The 21,046-nt window shown below is 37.1% G+C and overlaps 1 protein-coding gene across 2 annotated transcripts in view; it reads right to left on the reverse strand.

Moving 5' to 3' along the window:
• Positions 1–21,046, reverse strand: part of PDGFD (platelet derived growth factor D) — a 1,391,507-nt gene that overhangs the window by 1,162,346 nt on the left and 208,115 nt on the right. Inside the window, exon 2 of one of the 2 annotated variants that reach the window (XM_044082930.1) lies at positions 9,407–9,502. The exons of the other annotated variant lie outside the window; for it this stretch is intronic. Within the exon in view, the coding sequence (XP_043938865.1) occupies positions 9,407–9,502 (96 nt within the window). The remainder of the gene's footprint in view (positions 1–9,406; positions 9,503–21,046) is intronic. 2 annotated transcript variants of the gene reach the window in all.

Raw genomic sequence — 21,046 nt, forward strand, 5'->3', positions numbered from 1 at the left:
TTCCTTAAAATGGCGAGTCTAGGTATTTTTGCCATGCTACAACCACTGTTACTGGTGGTAGGCAGAATGGAGTCCTGTTCCCAAAATCACTGTGGGAGGTTTTGTGATACTTGTTCCCAATGGTAACATGGGTGCAAAGTGTTTTTGTGTGAATTCTAGCTTGAAAATTGAAAAAAAAAAAAAAAAAAACAAAGGAGCAGACATGTTTTGTTAAAGGATGAAGAACATAAGTCTGGGATTGATAGGGGGTATTACCATTTGACAATAGGAAATATTTTAATATATGGTTAAGTGGGTTTACTTATTTCATACTAAACAAGTTTAGATCTTGGCTTCATTAATGAAACTAAAGTGTTATTTCCATAGTGCTGAGTGTTATGACACTGAATACCGTGAATTGTCTGGGAGGTTTATGATAGGGTATGAGGCAAGTCTAGGCTTCTGTTATCATAGATGTTGTTCCTACTACTAATGGAAACATTTGTGCAATGGGTGCGGGAGCTGTCAAATGGGATGTGAGTCTCTCAGGTGGTTGTTTAATTTCTACGTAGGTGATGGCATGTTGTTACTGGAAGGTATAAGTGAATTGCTTCTGTCATTTTGAAAATATTTTGAAAACATTCATCCCCTTAACAACTGACCATTTACAAATGGCTGTTCTTTCTAATTTTGCTCTTTGTGTAAGAATCTCCAAAATATTTTAACATTCTTTTTGTGAAGCTTTCAGGGAATTTTGCTTTCATAAGTACCTACAAAAGCTGTTAGACTGCACTCTTACCCTTAAAGAAAACAAAACAGCTACATCTCAAATTTTTTGAATAATCAATTTTTGTGTCAGTTTGTACATCCTGACATATTAAAAGGATAAACTTTGATGAAAGTTCAGATTAGTACATACTGCGAGAGCAGGTGTAATACATGGCTATGGCAACAAAAGTCTTCTGAAACACTGATTTGGTATGTGTGTGTAAAAAGACATATGTCACTTCCCTAAGGCAGTTCATAATAAAAAGTCCATTCTTCAGATGAGATTTTAAAAGTAGGTCCTATCTGCCAGAGTTAGTGTAATTCAGGTGGATATAAAAGATCCCATGCACTCATCAAAAAACAGGAAGGGAAGTACCACAGTGGCTTGGCAAAATTTTCCCTAGTCAGCATGGATAACACTTCAGGTCTCTCCATTGGCCAAATGGAACTAGCCTAACCAGCAAATGTTAAACAAATAAATGAATAAATAAAAGTTCAAAAAATTCCAATAAGATACTTGGGAATAAAACACACTCAAGAATGGCATTCATCCTCAAGGATTTTACTTAATTTTCCTCCAGATTTTCAAGGCAGCATACTACCTTTGTCTATGTATTGAGATCAGGCCTCAGTCCACATGTAGTTCTGTATACTCCTGACCAACTGGGAACTGTAAAAATGGCTGCAGTAATTTATTTCAAATTGTTGCTCATATATATGTATATATATATATATATATATATATATACATATATATATATATATATATATATATATATATATATATATATATATATATATATATATATATATATATATATATACAGAGAGAGAGATGGATCTAGGACTGTTTACCAAATGCACGTTTAAACAAAACATAAATGTTCTCACTCACTTTTGCGAAAGTGCTTTTTGACCAAAAATGCACTTTCGCGAAACAGAAATAAAAAAAATAAAAAACATCACAAACTTAAAAAAAGAAACAACAGTAATCATGTTTATGCAGAGGGGGCAAGCCACCCTGCACCCCCCACACATCCCCTACTTTTATATTCTCACTCAAAGATCACACTACAGTGGGGAACAGGGAATATTCCCTTATCCCCACTGTGCCATGATCTCACCAGCAGCCCTTTTGTGATGTTTTTTATTTTTTTATTTCTGTTTCACGAAAGTGCATTTTAGGAACGTTTACATTTCGCTGAAATGTGTATTCAGTAAACAGTTCTAGACCTATATATATATATATATATATATATATATATATATATACACACACACACACACACACACACACACACACACACACACACACATATATATGTATACGTGTGTGCGTATTTCCATTCATTTTTTCACAATAAAACATCTGATGTATAGTCAGTCTAGAAAGTGTCTATAATTGCTGGACCTAATGTGTCTATGTGTTCCTGTTTATATGTATATGAGTCTCTGTGCCTCTGTACTAGTATATGATTATGGAATGGGTATCCTCAAGTAAACATTTTTGACCTAGATGTTTTAGATGGTAAATTTGGCATCACATATCAAGAACATGTAGACTAAAGAGGAATTAATTGATTAACAGAGTTGATGTAGTTTCCATGATGGACTCTTGAGACTCAACTACTAGTGCTTTAGTGGAGGGCCATGACTTTGGCCAATGCTCCTTGTGAATGTGAATGAATGAAACTATGCCAACTGTAGGCAAATCTTGTGTTACCCATTCCCACTCACAGATTATTGATAAACTTACATAGACAGCACTACCAATTATTTTATCTTCTAACTGTTGAATTGTTTCTATACATAACATGAAAGTTTCTGAATGTATCATGTAATGTCTTCCCTAAGTTGTTCATATTTTTACACCTTTAAATTATGTAATATGCTGTCACTGTGAAAACATTAACTTCCTGAATGTAAATATCTATCTCTGAAAACTTGTCAGTTTATGTAATTTGGAGCTTTTCTCCCCGGGCCTCTGCTGAAAATAGACTCGTGTCCAGTCGGACCTTCCCGGTCAACAAATGTAAAATAAAATAAACTATTTAGTGGTCAGCAATGTAGTTCCTAAGATCATGGCATGTAATAATCAAATACAAACTGGTACTGGATGTTTTCAGAAACTCAAAATTCATATTGTCAAGATGATATGATCGAGTTTCTGAAAACTCAAAGCTTTTGAATGGAGATCGTGATGCAGTGAGGATCGAATAATTTACCCTTTTCCTCACTGTAGTGACTCCGATCTCAGAGTTGGTATATATAATATGCAGGGGGTACAGGAGGCTTTCCCCCTGCAAAAATGTATAAAAAAGGAAGATTTTTGTTGTTTTTTTTAAAGTTCTAGTTTTTGGAAACTCAATCATATCATCTAAAAATATGAATTTTGCGTTTCTGAAAATTGAAGCTTCTGACATAGACCCATACATACATATATATATATATATATAATTATACATTTCCCTTGAACTACAAGTCTCAGAGGCATGTTGAGAAGTGGAGAAAGAGGTACAGAGTCCTGACAGCACTGTTAGGGCTCTGCCTCCTACAGAATAGGCAAAGGATTCAAGATAACTTTATGTGTGCGTGTGTGTGTGTGTGTGTGTGTGTGTGTGTGTGTGTGTGTGTGTGTGTGTGTGTGTCTGTGTGTGTGTGTGTCTGTCTGCATGTATATATGTGGAAGAAGGATAGCTGACTCTCCTTCATCCACATATGCAGATACACACACACACACACACACACACACACACACACACACACACACACACACACACACGCACACACGCACACACGCACACAGACACACACAGACACACACACACACACACAAATGTATTAGACTCTGAATACATAACACATTTATTGCATATGAGATTTATATAGTTGAGAACATTTTGAACTTGTTTATTAGTTAAAACTGCAGCATAAAATTAGATACTGTTATGCAATTTCTGGTCACAGTAACAGCACACCAACTGCATTCCAGTTATCATATTTATACACTTACTAAACATTTTTGAAACACAAATGCTTGCATAATATTTTACTAAATCAATAAAGAGGAAAGAACACTGCCTTCTGTAATGCATGAGACGTTTCATACTGGATTTCTTTGTACTTGTTATTTGTTTAACAGTGCACCTTTCCTGCAACATTAAAGAGTGACTGTAACAAACCCACAGACGCTGTGATGAGCATTGAGTGGAACAGACAGAAACATACAAACTTCTAATAAGCCGTGACACTCTGCTGTGATACACTGCATTTAATTTCCATATGTGCTACTTCTCTCTCTCTCTCTCTTTCTCTCTCTGACACATTTCAGTAAGATTAAGTCTAAATTTCTCATCTGGCATAACACACTTTACTTTGCTTTATCTGTGTTCATCCTGAGTGATTTAAATCACTTAATATTTCAGCAGCAGAATGACAAGTGAAGTTTTTGTTTGTCATGCAAGGACAAGGGTGTGCCTTAGAAAGCAAGAGCCATGCAAAGAATCAGTATATCACATCTATTTTAAAACTATGATGTAAGCTAACCTGTCAAAACAAGAATAAAGACATTACAAAATTTCCAGATGTGTTTATATGATGCAGCTGACAGCTTGTAATAGATCCAAGTGCTTCCCTAGGAAAAAAAAGAAAGAAAAAAAGAAAACATCCACAATATAAATAAAAGCTAATGGTCCTTAAAGAAACTTGAACTGAGGTGCTGAATTGTGGCGAACAGCTGAATTACTAATTCTTTTGTATTCATTTGTATTTACAAGACATGTTTTATAACACGGTCAGTTGTTGGAAACCACCACGTTATAGGAAGCTATTATACATTAAAACGTGATGGTGGATGTTAATAATATGCAGTCCACCTCCAGATACAGATTCATGGCTTGCAAATAGTAATCAAATGTGATCTTCCACTCCTGAAAATAACTGCAAACTGCATAAGTGCTGTTACACTACAGTCTCTACAACCAATGCATATACAGATGAGTAGCGACATGAATTAGTAAAAAGCAGAAAGGAGGCATCTCTGCTACCATGACTAAGATGTAATGAAAGCTGTAGTCATCCAGTGTGCGTTTGAGTTGTTCTGGAATGATATTACAGCTGCTTATTGTTAGTACTTGTGACTTGGACAGTTTAATGTAAACACAGAAACTATGTTCCAAGGATATGCTTCATTTGTGCTGAAAACTCATCATTTGTTCACTATTCACAAAGCACAAAATTATGCTAACAGTAACAGGACTGTAGAGGGTCATATGATTATAGGTAATTACTTGGCATCATATTGACAACACATCCCTAAGAGTCAACCCAGAAGTCAAGGACTTGGGGACACACATAATCAGCAATATAGCCTTTAACTATCATGTGTTTACAGTAGTGAGGAAAAATTTCTGTGTTGTCCCATTTATAAACAAAGATATGATCCGAGGAGGTCATTGTTCCCATGTAATCAGCATTCATTAGACCTATCATTGAGTACAATAACCCCTTTGGTATGTACCTAGCTAGGTACTTCAAACAACTGGAACATCCACAGAGGTTTCTCAATAAGGGAATACAGGAAGTAACATGTCATATGCAGACCATCTCAAAGCTCTATCCTTGTACTCTGCCACCTACAGTCTGTTGAGGGGAGATTTATGCCTGGTATACAAAGAATTCGTGGACCCCACCCTGATGGACCTTCTGCATATCCACAAAACAAACAGCACAAGAATTACCCATTCTAAATACTTTAACCTTGCCTGTGATATAAATAGGAATTGTTGGAAAGGCAGGTATGTATCCCAGAGACTATCCATTCTCTGGAACAGGCTCCCCATCCATGTGAAACAGAGCTCTTCCCTGCCCCAATTCAAAAGTAACTTGGACAACTGGATGTGGAACAGGAAATACATCCCTGGTTTGGCACCTATGTCTCTAATGGACACAGGCAGTCCATAAATGGTTCATTTCCCAGGCCCCCCTGCTTGTAAATGGCTCATCTTCCACTCCCCTGCTTACACTTACCAATGGTACCAGGACTGCTAGGATTAAAATGACCCTTGTGGTCATCAGTCTAGTACACACCTGTAAACCTATGAATCTAGACCCAATTCCCAACTGCTCAAAAGTAATGATTAGATTGAGAGAGACAGGTATATATAGAAGTATAAAGATGCATGTAAAGTAAATGCATATGTGTAGGCACATACATTAAAGGGTGTTAGAGAATGGGCAAACTGTGCATCACTACACTGACTGGAGAATGAACGTCTTCCAGCAGGGTATTAATGTACAAGTAATGCCCGCTGAAAAACAAGTCCACCGCTTCATGGCAGCATATCAAGCTGCCTTGTAGCTCGGCCTAAGAAAATGGAATCACCACCATTATTTTACACTTGCTAAGCAGCGCCTTTGCTGTTTAGAAAGTGCAAAAAAAATAAACAGAAAAAAGTATATGTGTGTATATGTATGTGTATGAGGGTGTTTATGTTTATGTCTGTATGTGTGAGTGAATGTGCATATTAAAGCAGAAGAGACTGTGTGTGTGAGAGATTGAGAGAGTGAGAGTGATCTTGTGTGAGTGCATGTGTGTATCAAAGCAGAAGAGACTGTGTGTGTGTGTCAGATCGAGAGAGAGAGAGACAGAGAGACAGACAGACAGAGAGAGAGAGTCTTGTATGCACAGCTCTTAACTGTCCAAATTTTTGCAGAATGTCCAGATTTTTGTCTCTTATTTTTTGTCTGTTCCTCATAAAATTTGTGGTTTTCTGTTTTGTGGCAAATCACTGAGGAGTGAATTCACTAAATAATAATAATAGGCATTTGAGTTTCAAGCTTCATAGCTTTCAGAAAATGCACTGTAATTCAAAATTTTTATTCTGGCAAATTTCAAAGTTTATAAGAGCAATAGTTAAAATGTGTCCTTATTTTTAGGGCTTTGTACCCCAATTATTTTTGCCTTTGTCAAAATTGTTTGTGCTAAGAGGTTGAGAGTCATGCTTGTGTGAATGAATGTGAGTATGAAACCACAGGAGATTGTGTGTGTATATGTATGTGTGTGTGAAAGCGGAAGAGACTGTGTATGACCGAGACAAAACGTGTTCTCCATAAAACTGTTGTTTTACTTACTTACTTATATTTTTTCACTACTATATTATTTTCTTATATATACTTTTGATGTAAAATGCTTCCTCCAACACCATTAACATATAGTACAGAAAGTCTGAAACATTAGGCAGAGGAACTATTTTACATCAAAAACATATAAAAAAGAAAATAATATAGTACTTAAAAATAAAAGCAAAACATAACACATTTACAGAGATCCCATTCTGTAAGTGCAATAATGCCCTCCAGGTTGTGTGTTAATGTGTAATTAATGCCTTTCAGGGGTATAGAGGCCATCCGCCACCCTCGGTTGGAGTTAATTACAAATTAACACACACCCTGTTGGGCATGACTGCTTACTTAAGTTTTAATGTGTTACAAACTTTGTCAGAAATATTTTATAATGTCAGCACCACAAAACTAAGTTATTTCAACTCCAGGTCAGTTAAAAAGAATGAATTACCTCATTAACAACACTTAACTCCAGCAAAGTGTTTAAAAATCAAGTGTTGTCTGACTGGGCAAGCACACTTAGGTTTATAGATTAGTACTAAGCTAACTGCTCTTGCGAGCCATTTTAAGCCTAGCCTATTATGCCTTGTGAGACTCAAACGCTGCACTTCGTGTTTGTAAGGCAAACACCTTAACCATTAAGCCACCCTCACAACCCATTCATGCTGAGCAAAAAAGCTGCTCAAAATAGATTTAATACACACTTTTTTACACTGTTCTTTGTGTTATGAAACACTCAAAGATGTCTGCAATGTCTCTGCTGGCAGCTGTGAAAATGAATTTTTTATTGAAAACTAAACTACTGAAGAGTAAACATGCCAGCAACTGTGATAGAAACCATACTTTGAGCAGTACTGTATTTGCATTCATTCAACTTTAAAGCTCTCAAAAAAAAAGAGTGATCGTACCTAATCCTTTGCCTTATTCTTCAAAAATATTTACAAGCTACAAGCTGCTTCTCTTATGTACCGTCAAAGTGACTGAGAAAAGGTTAACAAAATGCTCATGTAATGTCATTTTCTTCAGTTTTTAATTTATGTATGTACATATTTATGTCCCAAAATATGTGGGCATCCTACAAAAGGGCCTCACTGAGACAGATGCCTGGTGTCAGAGCCATGGCCTCAAGCTCAATACCAAAAAGTGCATTGTCATCCCCTTTGGTAAAAACTCTGTACCCATGAACTACCACATAGGCAGCAGTCTACTTAACACCGAATGTGTGATAAGAGACCTTGGGATCCAGAGAGACAGTAGTCTCTCCTTTGACAATCACACTGCAACAGTAGTCAGGAAGTCCTTCTATGTGGCACACCTCATCACAAAAGGGTTCTCATCCAGGAAAAAAGAGGTCATTGTTCCCCTCTACTCGACACTCATTAGACCCATTATAGAGTACAGCGCTCCTATTGGAAGGTACCTCACATGACATCTGCAGCAGCTGGAAAGGCCACAGAAGTACCTCACAAAGAGGATTACTGGCCTCAAACAGATGCCCTACACTGACCGGATCAAAAAACTCCAGCTTTACTCCATAGCATATCAGCTATTCCGAGGTGATCTCTGCCTAACATATAAAGCTATGTCAAACCCAGAGCTGTTGGACATGCTACACCTAAAAAAATCCCAATCCCTCTGAGCTACACGCTCTAGGGACCTAAACCTTGTCACCACAATAAACAGGACATGCTGGAGGGACAGATTCCTGTCCCAGAGACTTCCCATACTCTGGAACAAGCTACCATCTATGTCAAGCAAAGTTCCTCATTAGCACTCTTCAAGAAAAATCTTGATAAGTGGATGGGAAATAAGAAATACACCCTGGGGATCAGTTCTGTGGCTCTGCTCGACAGTGGCACAGAAAATAACTTTCTTGGGTGGCGTAAGCCAGGGAACCTTGTTGACTAGGCTTACTTAGACCCTGGGGCTGATAGCCTAGTACCTACCTATGAACCTATGTATCAAAAGTGGACAGTTTTAAAACTGATGATGGCTGACAGGGTCTGAGTAAAAGTACTGTCCTGCATGAAGGCTGTCAAACACCAGACACCAGAATACATGTAGCAGCCTAAAAGTATTCCCCATTTAAATTACTGACAATAAAAACACAATCCAATAAACTAAACACTGCTGTGGTTAAAAAAAAAAGCAAGTCAATGGCATGAATCATTTAAAGGATCTGTGATATAATAAAGCAGAGTATAAGGGGTGTGTGAAATATTTGAGTATAGTCCTTCCAATAAGCTTGTTTCAGCTCCTCTTATATTTATCCATATGTAACAGGGTGAATTGCAATAGCTTATTTTAACACTTCAAATTAAAATCCCTCATTTTGAACCTACTGATTTAAAGTGATAACGTATGTGGTAGAAATATTATCTTATTATTTTTAAGTTTGCAATCCTGAGAAATAAGCAATTCAGCACTATAAGCAACTAATCGTAAGTGTCAGCATGATATATCTAAAGAGGCAAATAATAAAAGCATGCACAAAATATTTATGTCAAAACTGGAAGACTTTGAAATGTGATCTCACCACAAAACCTTAGAATTCTACGTGTTCCAGAATCATGGGACTTTACAAATGGCCTTGAAGCTTCAATCCAGATAATCCTTGCAAATGTTAAGGATGCTACACAAGAAGAAATAGCAAAGACTGTTGAATGGATAATTTCTGGGTAACTGCCAGAATTTCTCAAGAACATTTTCCACACCCTATCATTTTGAATTTTAACAATTTCTGAGACATAGACATCATCTTTACTTTGGCCTTTAACAAGAGAAGGCTCCAGATGGATGGAGGTTCCACCTCCAGCCATGTTGATCCCCATCCAGAGATAGCAATGGATAATCTTCCATAGAAAGATCACCTGGGATCATCTGGACCAAGGAAATTTGATCTTCCTTTTTGTTTTCTGCAAAGATTTACAATGTTTAGAATTATGCTCCCTAACAATTGAATCCTTTGCTGAAGTAGTCTAAAATAATCACAGTGTACATATAAAAAATAATAAGATAAAGACAGTATTGGTCATCTAGAGGCTTATAGTCTTCTTCATACAAGTTTGAGGTGATCAGGGGCAACTGGTTGCCACCTGGCAATTTTTATTTATTTGTTCAGTCATTCATTTGTTTGTTCATTCATTTAACTTTCAGTTTATATTAATTTATGATTATTTATCCAAATATATGTTGTAGCCAGCATAAATATCAATATATTTATATACTGATCAAAGTAATCTATGAAAGTAATTTCCTTCACAAATGACACATCCTAGATGACTCATTAAATGTTAATGGAATGTACTCCTTAAATGTGAAAATCAATATTTTTTATAAGAAAATTAACTTTATTCATTTTAAAAGACCATAAAGTATACTATGTCTCCAAGGAATACATTTAAACATTAAGCAGAGATTATAAAATCAAAACACAGCTGATTAAGTACATTTTCTCTAATCAGTGAACATCAAAAAGACGCACATTTTTCTCATTATAAACTTTAATTCGATAGTGAAGATATTAATTTATTACTATAACAGTTGTGGAAGATGTTTGTGTGAATTAATCATTCTCACTACATTTTTTACAGTTGTTTCAAATTATGCATCTTTTAAATAGTATGAATGTACAACAAACATAAATGCAGCTTTACAAATGACAATATTCCTTTGCTGTTAGCAGATGAGATTAATAAAATGTTGCCAGATTTTGATATAACAGGGTCTACTACAAATGCTTTTACACTAGTAGCTTGTGACACACTTACTCACTGTCAGTTGCTGTAAACGGCAGGTACCCTAATGCCCACTAGCTCAATCCTACATAATTACATAGACCTCCAACCATCTGACCCCACTGACCCTTCCAGAGCTCTATCTCTAACTCTAAAACTCCTAAATGGTCCCAAACCCTAACCATAATACTCCCCTCCCCCTTCCTAACCTTAAAGTTCCCAATAACACTCGAAATCTAAACCTCAACTCTCACTCTGTAAAACATAAAGTCCTTTATTACTCCCTAAACCTAAAACTATACTACCCCTCTTCCTAAAGTTAATGTCCATGATTGCTCTCTAAACATAAATCCCTACTCCGGATTCCTAATGCTAATCTTTGTTCCTGCTCCCTAACCCTAAACCCATTTCAAGAAACTGGAATGCTGTCTTCTAAAATGTAAATAATTATTTACAAATGTCTTTTTTTCTAAAGTATTACTATGAAATCATAATTTTCTGAGTCTAAAATGAGTTCACCATCTATTAAATGCACGTTTTACCTTTATCTCCAAGTGAAACATATAAAAAATGCATAGTAGAATTTAGTTCTATTAAAAATTTGTCAAAATCACTTTTAGTGCCGTTCCAAATTAAAAATATACCAACAATGTCGCTTATAGAATGAGCTATATTTGAAATAATTGAATGATGTTAGAGACTGCATTTCCCATGACTAAATCATTAAAAGCTAGACCCACTCTAACATCCATAGCAGCACCCTTAACTTTCCAAAAAATCATAAAATCTAAATTCAATGTATCATTATTAAATAAATCCAATAAACAACTATCAATATTTTTATAGCATTTCAACATATACTATTTGGTGACCATTTCATAACAAGCTTTACTGGTTAAATGTTCTTATACTTTAGCCTCATATTTAATTTGACTAATCATTACAACACCACTACCTTAACAGCTGTCATAATTCTAATGAAATCATAATTGTTTAATAGCAACAATGCTGACCCTTATTAATACCTGTGTGATAGTATAAATTATAATTTCTGAAATTACACATAATAATAAGCACTGAATATCCTTCTCACAAATATGCACAAATGTTTGTAACATAGATACTAAACTAGGATTAAAACCATTCTTTTTCTTGACTACAGAAGAATGCCCATACTCAGAATGACTAATATAATTTAAAATATAATGTACATTCAATTAAGGTACAATTAGTCTAAGATCAATTAAAACTTCAACCAAGATTGCTCAGTGTACAGGAATGAAATAAAAACTTTTGTCAGGAATACCTCAGTGAGAGCCAGTCAAATGAAATGTACTCTAATTGAAAACATGGCATCTCAAATTCATTTGTGTCGACCCTTTCCACATCTTGTACTCTGACCTGCGTCTCTCTGTCTCCCTGTGGAATGATACTGTTCTGGAATAGTGCAGAACTGTATCTTTATTAAAAATCTTTATAACTGTTGTTGATATAAATGGGGTATATGGTGAATTAACAACATTATTCCCTGAAGCTGTAACACTAGCAGCACTGAACCTTTCTTTCAGATATCCACTGTGTGTGTGTGTGTGTGTGTGTGTGTGTGTGTGTGTGTGTGTGTGTGTGGGGGGGGGGGGAGCTCTCTAAATTAATCTGAACAGACTCAGAGTCAATAGCATAATAGCAATCAGAGAAAGAAGTAGAAGACTTCTCACCATTCCCAGATAAAATGCCACTGACAAGTGACTAGACTTTGTAGTTCTTATATGCCTCTGCATCCCCTATCAACATTTCTGCTTCTTATTGATGATGCCAGCTATGTATCTCTGAATTTTCACAAAATCATCATCATACAAAGTTCTAAAATCAAATAACTTAAGATAATTTTGATAGCGTCATTAATTTTACAAATCTCTGTTTTAATGTTCATTTTAGATGCATAATGTTCAATTAATTATTGCTCACTACCAAACGATGTGGGATGCCAGTCCAGATCCATGCCCATCACAGCCAGAGAGATGCACATAAAGGGCCTGATAAACATCTAAAGTTGCTACCACCATACCTCTGTGCCCCCCCATGATGGCGGGGGCTGACTGTAGAGTGACATCTCATCCAGCCATGCCATGTGCCCAGCCCCAGTTCACACCAAAGCCACACCAACCCAGCCCTTACAGCCAATCCTTATCCAGTTTAATTAGCTTGAATCTCCCAAGCAAATTATATACACCCAACTACTCCTACAAATTAAAATACAAACCAGAACGAAGCAAAGCCCTTCTGCAGTTATTACATACGTGCACCTAGTCTAGGCCACTTCGATCTGAAAACAAAATGCTCCACATTCTAGCTATGTCGCCCACTCCTGGAACTCTATCCCTGAATCCCTTAAACAAACTAGCAACCTTTACAATTTCAAGGCCAGTCTAAAAAGAATATGTCTAAAACCTGTACCTGCACAACCCTCAAAACAGATGTACTGTATGACCACCGACTCCCTATAACTATGCCTTTCTTATTTTTAACTCAAAAACATCTTCATATCTTACCAGGTAGTAATGTTCTAATATCAAAAGAAGCTCTCATTTTAATGATGCCATACTACTCATATATGCTCTGCTATCTTTTCCCACAATTACTTTTCCTCTCTAATGCCATTCCATAACATTCTCATCTCTCTAATAATGAACTCTTTCTCCATGTCCTTAATTTTCACTCTTACAAATTAGTCCTCCTTATATCGCTCTATCACTCTGTCTATTTTTGCAGCAGAAGACCCTGTTATTTCTCACTTACATATAGTATTACAAATACAGTCAATATTTTGAAAACTATATATTAGACTACTATATGTATTAAACAATGTATTAGTTTACTTTACATAGGCTATCCAGTTTGGGTCTATGTTTACTGATCTAATGAAAAATATCATCGAACACCTGATCAGTGAACACAACCCAATGAGTGTTCATTCATCAAACGTTCACTTCAGCGAATGTGTAAGATGGGGAAAGTAACTAATTGGCCAACATTTCCTCATTTTACACACTGCACTATTTCAAACCCACTCACATGGGGGGGCTGCACCCTCCACACACCCCCAACTATATATACCAACCCTGACATTGCACTGCAGTGGGAAAAAGGGCACATTTCCTGATGATGGCCAACTACTTTCATGCGCTTTTCCCTACTGTAGTGTGATCTCAGAGTTAGTATAGTTGGGGGGGGGGGTTGAAATAGTGTGGTGTGTGAGATGGGGAAATGTTGGCCAACTAGTTACTTTCCCTGTCTCACACATTCGCTGAATTGAACGTTCGAAGAATGGATATTCGACGGGTTGTGTTTGGTGATCAGATGTTCATTGATTTTTTTCATTCAATCAGTAAACATTGACCCATCCATTTCTGCAAAGTATCTTACTACTTGCATTTCATATTGTTTCTTGATCATAGCTCATCCTAGTCATATTCTGCAATATATTTCAACTGTAGTGGGGATTTTCTCTCCTTGTATATAATTTACTTATAAGCTGTTGCAAAATGTTCTTTATGTGTGTTTTGTGGAGCATTTCTCCACAACTCATTGTAGAAGATTTAATTAGTTGTGGTGCTTTTCTCCTCTCGTATATCATCATTTACTGTTTAAATGTTTTTGATCTGTTGTGCAGTTTTTCACTCCAGCCCTCCACTGAAAATGGGCAGTTGCCTCAGTCAGACTTTCCCAGAAACCAAGAGATGAATAAATACTAAATTACTAAAATAAAACTTTCAACAATTAAATGCCCATATTAGTATATATGTTAAACAAATCCTTATAAATGTTATCATAAATGCTAATTCTGTTTGGGAACTTACACATTTTAAACTGAGACTTGTTTAACTTTTACATATCACTCTAAATAAAAATTGTCACACTCTAAATAAAAATTGTCACACTCTAAATCCTTTAATTTCATAAGTATACATTCCAAATCAAAGATACATATCTTACAAATATTAACGGCCTTGTCATTGGCTGTTGCACCTATTTATATAAGAAATGCTCTTTGACTATATACACAAAAAAAAGTATTTGTGATGTTTTCCATTAAACATTTGACTGAAATGTCACCATTATTAAAAGATATGTCAGCTACCAAAATATTTTCACTCAAATTATCCATTTTCGCGGGTAAAAGGAATGATTGTTTCTAGATGCAGTACAGCAGCCGTCATCTTATTAAGAATGGAATGCACACATACCATATGATTTAATAATGACTGTGTAAGCCCAAACAAACCACTGGGAAGTCAATTAATTGACAAACCCAAATTAGGCTGTTATATTACTAGGTCTATTAGGTCTATAAAGGTATTAAATTCAGCCATCTGAAAAGCATATGAGTTTCTGTCATTTATACCTCATGCCTGCCAGAAAAAAAAAAAAAAAAAAAATATATATATATATATATATATATATATATATATATATATAGGTCCCATACACATGGTCGACATTTCACAATGTCTAACCCCATATGACCGAGAACATATGTTCAACATTTGAAAGGTTGACCATGCATCTCTGTACAGTGCGGAATGGAAAGATTTCCATTTCCGTACTGTAGTGCAATCTCAGAGTTGGTATATTTACGTTACGAGGGGTGTGGGAGGCATAGCCCCCCTGCTAGCAGTTTGAAGATAAGTTACTGTTGTGTTTTCTTTTTCTTTTTTTTTTTGTATTACATGGTCAAAATTTCGAATGTCGATCATATGGTCTCAGCCATATGGTATTCGACATTGTGAAATGTCGACCATGTGTAGGGGACCCATATATATATATATATATATATATATATATATATATATATATATATATATATATATATAAATATGTGTGCGTGTATACTGTGTATTTCCATATTCAGTGTAAAACACTTCATAATTAGTACTCACATACAGAGCTTTAATTTATCTTTCCCCTTTCTGTGTGCTTTATAATTTTCATTGGCATTATAATTTTTTATTCTTAAACATATGGAAAATATCTTTCTAATCGTTCAATATAATTTAGATGAGTAAAATTGTTCTTAGTGGCCATTTGTGAATACTCTTTGTTTAACTGACTTGCTTAAATTGCAAAAGAATGCAAGTTAAGTTCGAGATGTCAGCCTTTCGGGTACATACTGAAAAACATTAGCAACTTGCAACTCTAAAGTCCTACAACCTAAGCCATACTGCAAATAATATCAAGATGTGAGGAAACTGTGAGAACAGACTGAGTTCTCTGCGGTGTGTTTTCATAAGGATGACACTATTTTAAATTTTGGATCAGTGGCTCAGTCACATGTTACTTGGCACATGCTTAAAATTTTCACAAGCTGTTGCTCTAACATCTTGACAGGTGTATATGCTGCAAAAGTATTACCACCTAACGGAATTAACACAGCACCCAACAAGGTCACTGCTCATTGTGTAAGGGAGAACTTCATAAAGTTTGGCATAGCCTTAGTTACTGACTTTCATCCCACAATACAGCACTCCATTACAAAACTATGACGCAACCTAACCATGTCTTTAGTAAACATCAACAATGTTAAAACAGTAAGCAAAATCTGAGGGTAAGGCTACTCAATGCTAGAAGTCTAAACTTCAAAATGCACTCACTCGAGGCATTCCTTAAATGGAGAACACTGACATCTGTGCAGTGACAGAGACCTGGTTCAAAGCTCCAGAGAGCACCCCTGCATTACCAGGCTATAATGTTACCACACCTTTTGGCCACCTTACCCGGCCTGAAACACTAAAGGCAGAGGAGTGTCCATATTCATTAAGGATGTCCACACCTCCAAACTAGTTGCTCAGCATAATGTATCTGAGATTATCCAAGTGCAACTAACTCTGGGCAAGACCGCAATTCAAACTGTAGCTTGCTACAGACCCCCCACCATGCCCCAGGATTCCCACTCCTCTTTTCTTGATACACTGGAAAATATTATGGTACAACCCGACACCCTAATAATGGGTGATTTAAACTACCCCAACATTAACTGGGAAAACTACTCATGTACCAACTCTTTTGCTCAACGTTTTCTGGAATTTATAAATTTCATCGCCTTGGATCAACTTATCCACACCCCCACCAGGGGCAACAATATCCTAGACCTGGTCATTACCAGCATGGGTGACCAGTGAACCACACCAGAGGTCAATTCCTTGTTGGTCAGATCTGACCACAAGCTGATCACCCTAGACATCCACATCCTGCCCCCACCCCCTATTAGGGAAACAACCGTAAATAATTTCTCCAAAGCCAGATTCACGCTTCTTAAGACAGAAGTGGCAAACTTCACGACACCCATGCAGATGGACAATAGAGGTACGACTGCTGAATCCTACGCAAATACACTTTATAAGCACTTACACAAGTGCATGGTTCATGCTATTCCTAACAGAACCAAGATATTATCCTCCAAAAAAAGGAAGCCAGTTTGGTGGTCTTCTGCCATAAACAAACTCTACAACAGAAGAAAGAAACTGTTGCAAAAAAGAGTAAAACCCCATGATTGGAGGAAATCCCTGGTCAGCCTCAGTAAGAAGCTGAGATCCCTCATAAAATCCTCCAAAGCTAATTATGAAAACAAAAGTGTCACTGATTCTAAAGACAACCACAAAGCATTCTATAGCTATGTCAAGAATCTCAATGGCAACACTCAGACCTGCTCTGTGTTATAGCACAATGACATTAAATATACAGAACCAACTGATATTGCCAACATCCTGGCAGATAGGGTCAGTGCTAACCTTACCCACCTCTCACCCCCTAAAGGGCCCATCTCTATACCGGAAGAATGCAAAGTTCCTGTAATTATGGTTGCACAGGTAAAAACCTCACTCTCCAAAGCCAAGAACACAGCATTCATGGGACCTGACAACATCCCAGGCTGCATTCTACATGAAATACAGAATGAACTGGCACCCCACCTAAGTACCACATTCAATCACAGCCTCACCTCAGGCTTTGTGCCCATTGAATGGTGTACTGCGACAGTTATCCCACTCCACAAAGGGGGAGCCACGACAGAACCCAGGAACTACTGCCCTATTAGCCTGAGGAGCTTGGTCTGCAAGGCCATGGAACATATCATCATGGAACTCATAAACAACGACATAGGTAATCTCCAAACTCTGGACCCCACACAGTTTGGGTTTGTAAAAGACAGCTCATGTCTCCTAAACCTGATAGACTTCTTTGAAGCAGTCACCAAAGCCATAGATGAGGGTAAGGTGGTTCACACAGCCTATCTAGATCTCACCAAGGCTTTCAACACTATCCCCCACTCTGGAATTATAGATAAACTCACTAAACTAGGTATAAATCTCTATGTCACAAGATGAGTTGCCAACTGGCTTACTGACAGAACCCAGACTGTGAAAGTAGCCGACTCCATATCCGACTTTAGACCAGTGACAAGTGGAGTAAGACAGGGTTCAGTCCTGGGTCCTCTCTCTGAATTACAGGCTAATACAGAAGATCTTTGGCTATCTAAGTTCGCAGATGACTGCAAACTAGGAGCCATAATCGAAACGCATAATGATGTGGACATTCTACAAAAGGGCCTCACTGAGACAGATGCCTGGTGTCAAAGCTATGGCCTCAAGCTCAATACCAAAAAGTGCACTGTCATCCCCTTTGGTAAAAACTCTGTACCCATGAACTACCACATAGGCGGTAGTCTACTTAACACATAAAGTGTGATAAGAGACCTTGGGACACAGGTGGACAGTAGTCTCTCCTTTGATAATCACATTGCCACAGTGGTCACAAAATCCTTCTACGTGGCACACCCCATAACAAAAGGTTTCTCATCCAGAAAAAAGAGGTCATTGTTCCCCTCTTCTCATCACTCATTAGACCCATTGCAGAGTACAATGCCCCTTTTGGTATGTACCTCATAAAACATCTACAACAACTGGAATGGATGGAGAAATACCTCACAAAGAGGATTACTGGCCTCAAACAGATGCCCTACGCAGACCATCTCAAAAAACTCCAGCTTTACTCCGTCGCATATTGCCTATTCAGAGGCGATCTCTGCCTAACATACAAAGCTATGTCAAACCCAGAGCTGTTAGACATGCTCCACTTAAAGAAATCACAGTCCCTCCCAGCTACATGCTCTAGGGACCTAAACCTTGTCACCACAATAAGCAGAACATGCTGGAGGGATATATTCCTGTCCCAGAGACTTCCCATACTCTGGAACAGACTACCTATCTATGTCAAACAGAGCTCCTCATTAGCACTCTTCAAGAAAAATCTTGATGATTGGATGGGAAATAGGAAATTCACAGCAGGGATCACTTCTGTAGCTCTGCTTGACAGGGGCACAGGAAAATAATTTTCTTGGGTGGCGAAAGCTAGGGTACCTTTTTGGCTAGGCTTATATAGGCCCTAGGGCCAATAGCCTAGTACCTACCTATGAACCTATGAACCTATGTCATAAACAACTGACTCCATGCTGGAAAATGTTTATGTTATCACTCAGTGTACCAGGCCAGGAATTAACTTTGACAGCCACAACTTATTCAATTGGTTTTGGAAAAAACGGTCTTTCTAAAATATCACTGTATCATGCAGCATGCTATCATTCTAAGCAATTGCTATACTTTGAACACTAATATAAATGCCAGTAGGATATAGAATCCAGTTACAACAATCTCAGTTAAGTTCTCAGTTAGACAATCAAAACTCAGCATGACAATACTGCATGCTGCAGCGATTGCTCCCATACTAGGCCATCCAATCAGGATGCTATCCTGAACATAAGCTATATAAGATAAATTCATCTGGCTCTGTACTAGGACACTAACAGGTTCTCCTTGTTCTTTTTCTTAGCAAAGCAGACAAATTAACCAAAATTACTTTGAACGGGGACCCTATTATGCTGCTTCTATGAAGTATTATATTCACTCTGCCCAGAATGTAACAGGTACACAAGGTAAATAAACTCTTCTTAGTGATAAGGAAGGTAAACCATGTGACACAACAAACCCAGAGTTTTCTGGTAAGCAGATTAGAGAAGGACATGTGGTAAATAGTCATTCAGAAAATGGAAACTGTGAACCTAAAAAACTAAACCGGCAACAGGAACAATTAAAGTGGAGTTCCTTTTTTTTTCCAAAGTAGGGTAATTTTGAAGCCGTTATCAACAAAGGGGTATAGGGGTGCAGCCTCCTAACAGGAGCTGTAGCGGCCTACCTCCACAAAAAAAAAAAAAAAAAAATTAAAAAACAAAACTGACCTTCTACCTTCAGCTGTTTTGTTTGAAATGGAAGTGTTGGGTGGCTTTTGGAATCCTTACATATTCCTAACGGAAATGAGTTTCATTGCAGCAAAACCTGAAAGTACAGTTCATACTTAAGATAAAAAAAAGGGAATGCAGCATAGCTCCACCCAAAAATGTGTTGCTGGCTTATTTTTTTAGAAGATGTAAGTTTACTGAAAACAAAGACCTCTGTTAACTAGACGCCTCCCTCGGGCCTTACCTTTTAAAGGAATGTCAGTAGCAATATTATAGCTTTAAAAATGGAGAACATCCTAATGAGGAATAATTTACAAAATGCCTTCCAGCCTGGGTTAACAAGGAGTCAAGTACAGAAACAGACTCTGCAGTGATGATGGACAGTCTCCATGCAAAAGACAGTGCTTTCTTATCCGTCTTCATCTAATTGTAGTTTCTGATTTCACTGTTAACACATATTTACTGAATTTCCTGAACAATATCAAAGCTTTGGAGAAGAGGAAATAACTATGTCTTTTACTTTTTTAAAAGACAGATACATCATACTGTGAAATCTCTTTGTCGCCTACTCCTTATTTAGCAATGAGTCCCAAGGTTCAGTGCTATGACTTTTACATCTGTATTAATGCTGATAGAGCTGAAAACGTCATACGTATTGCTTCTTCTCTGCATGCAGATGAAATATAGTCCCATTTCTTTGAGATTCCTGAGAGAGGGAGGAGAGAGAAAGAGAGAGAGGATTCTATTATGAGATCTCAAAGTGAAATGTTATCACTACTTTTTGGGTTAATCCAAATAAGTCTGAGGCCTTGGTTGGACATTCATATCACTACCTTGGGATTTTCTGTTAAACTCTACTTCTAAAAAGTAGTTTGCAAAGTGAGTGACAGGGTAGGTAAAAAGAGAAAGTGTCTGGTAACTGTGGTGGTAACCTTTCCTTGCCTAGTCAGGTTCTTAGTAAGGGTAGATTATATTCCTCCAATGCACATAGATTTGACATCTGATCTCACCACTGATTTACAAGAACAAGTGCACAGTAAAGTAACATGTCCCTTCAATTATTGAAATGCAATATTGTTGTGTCTGTTCTGAGATTACATTTATAATTTTAGCTATGGCAAGTTCCATATCATGATTTATAACAATTTTCTCA

Source organism: Protopterus annectens, chromosome 9.part0 (genome assembly GCF_019279795.1).
Source record: "Protopterus annectens isolate FY-2018-M chromosome 9.part0, PAN1.0, whole genome shotgun sequence".
Lineage (NCBI taxonomy): Eukaryota > Metazoa > Chordata > Ceratodontiformes > Protopteridae > Protopterus > Protopterus annectens.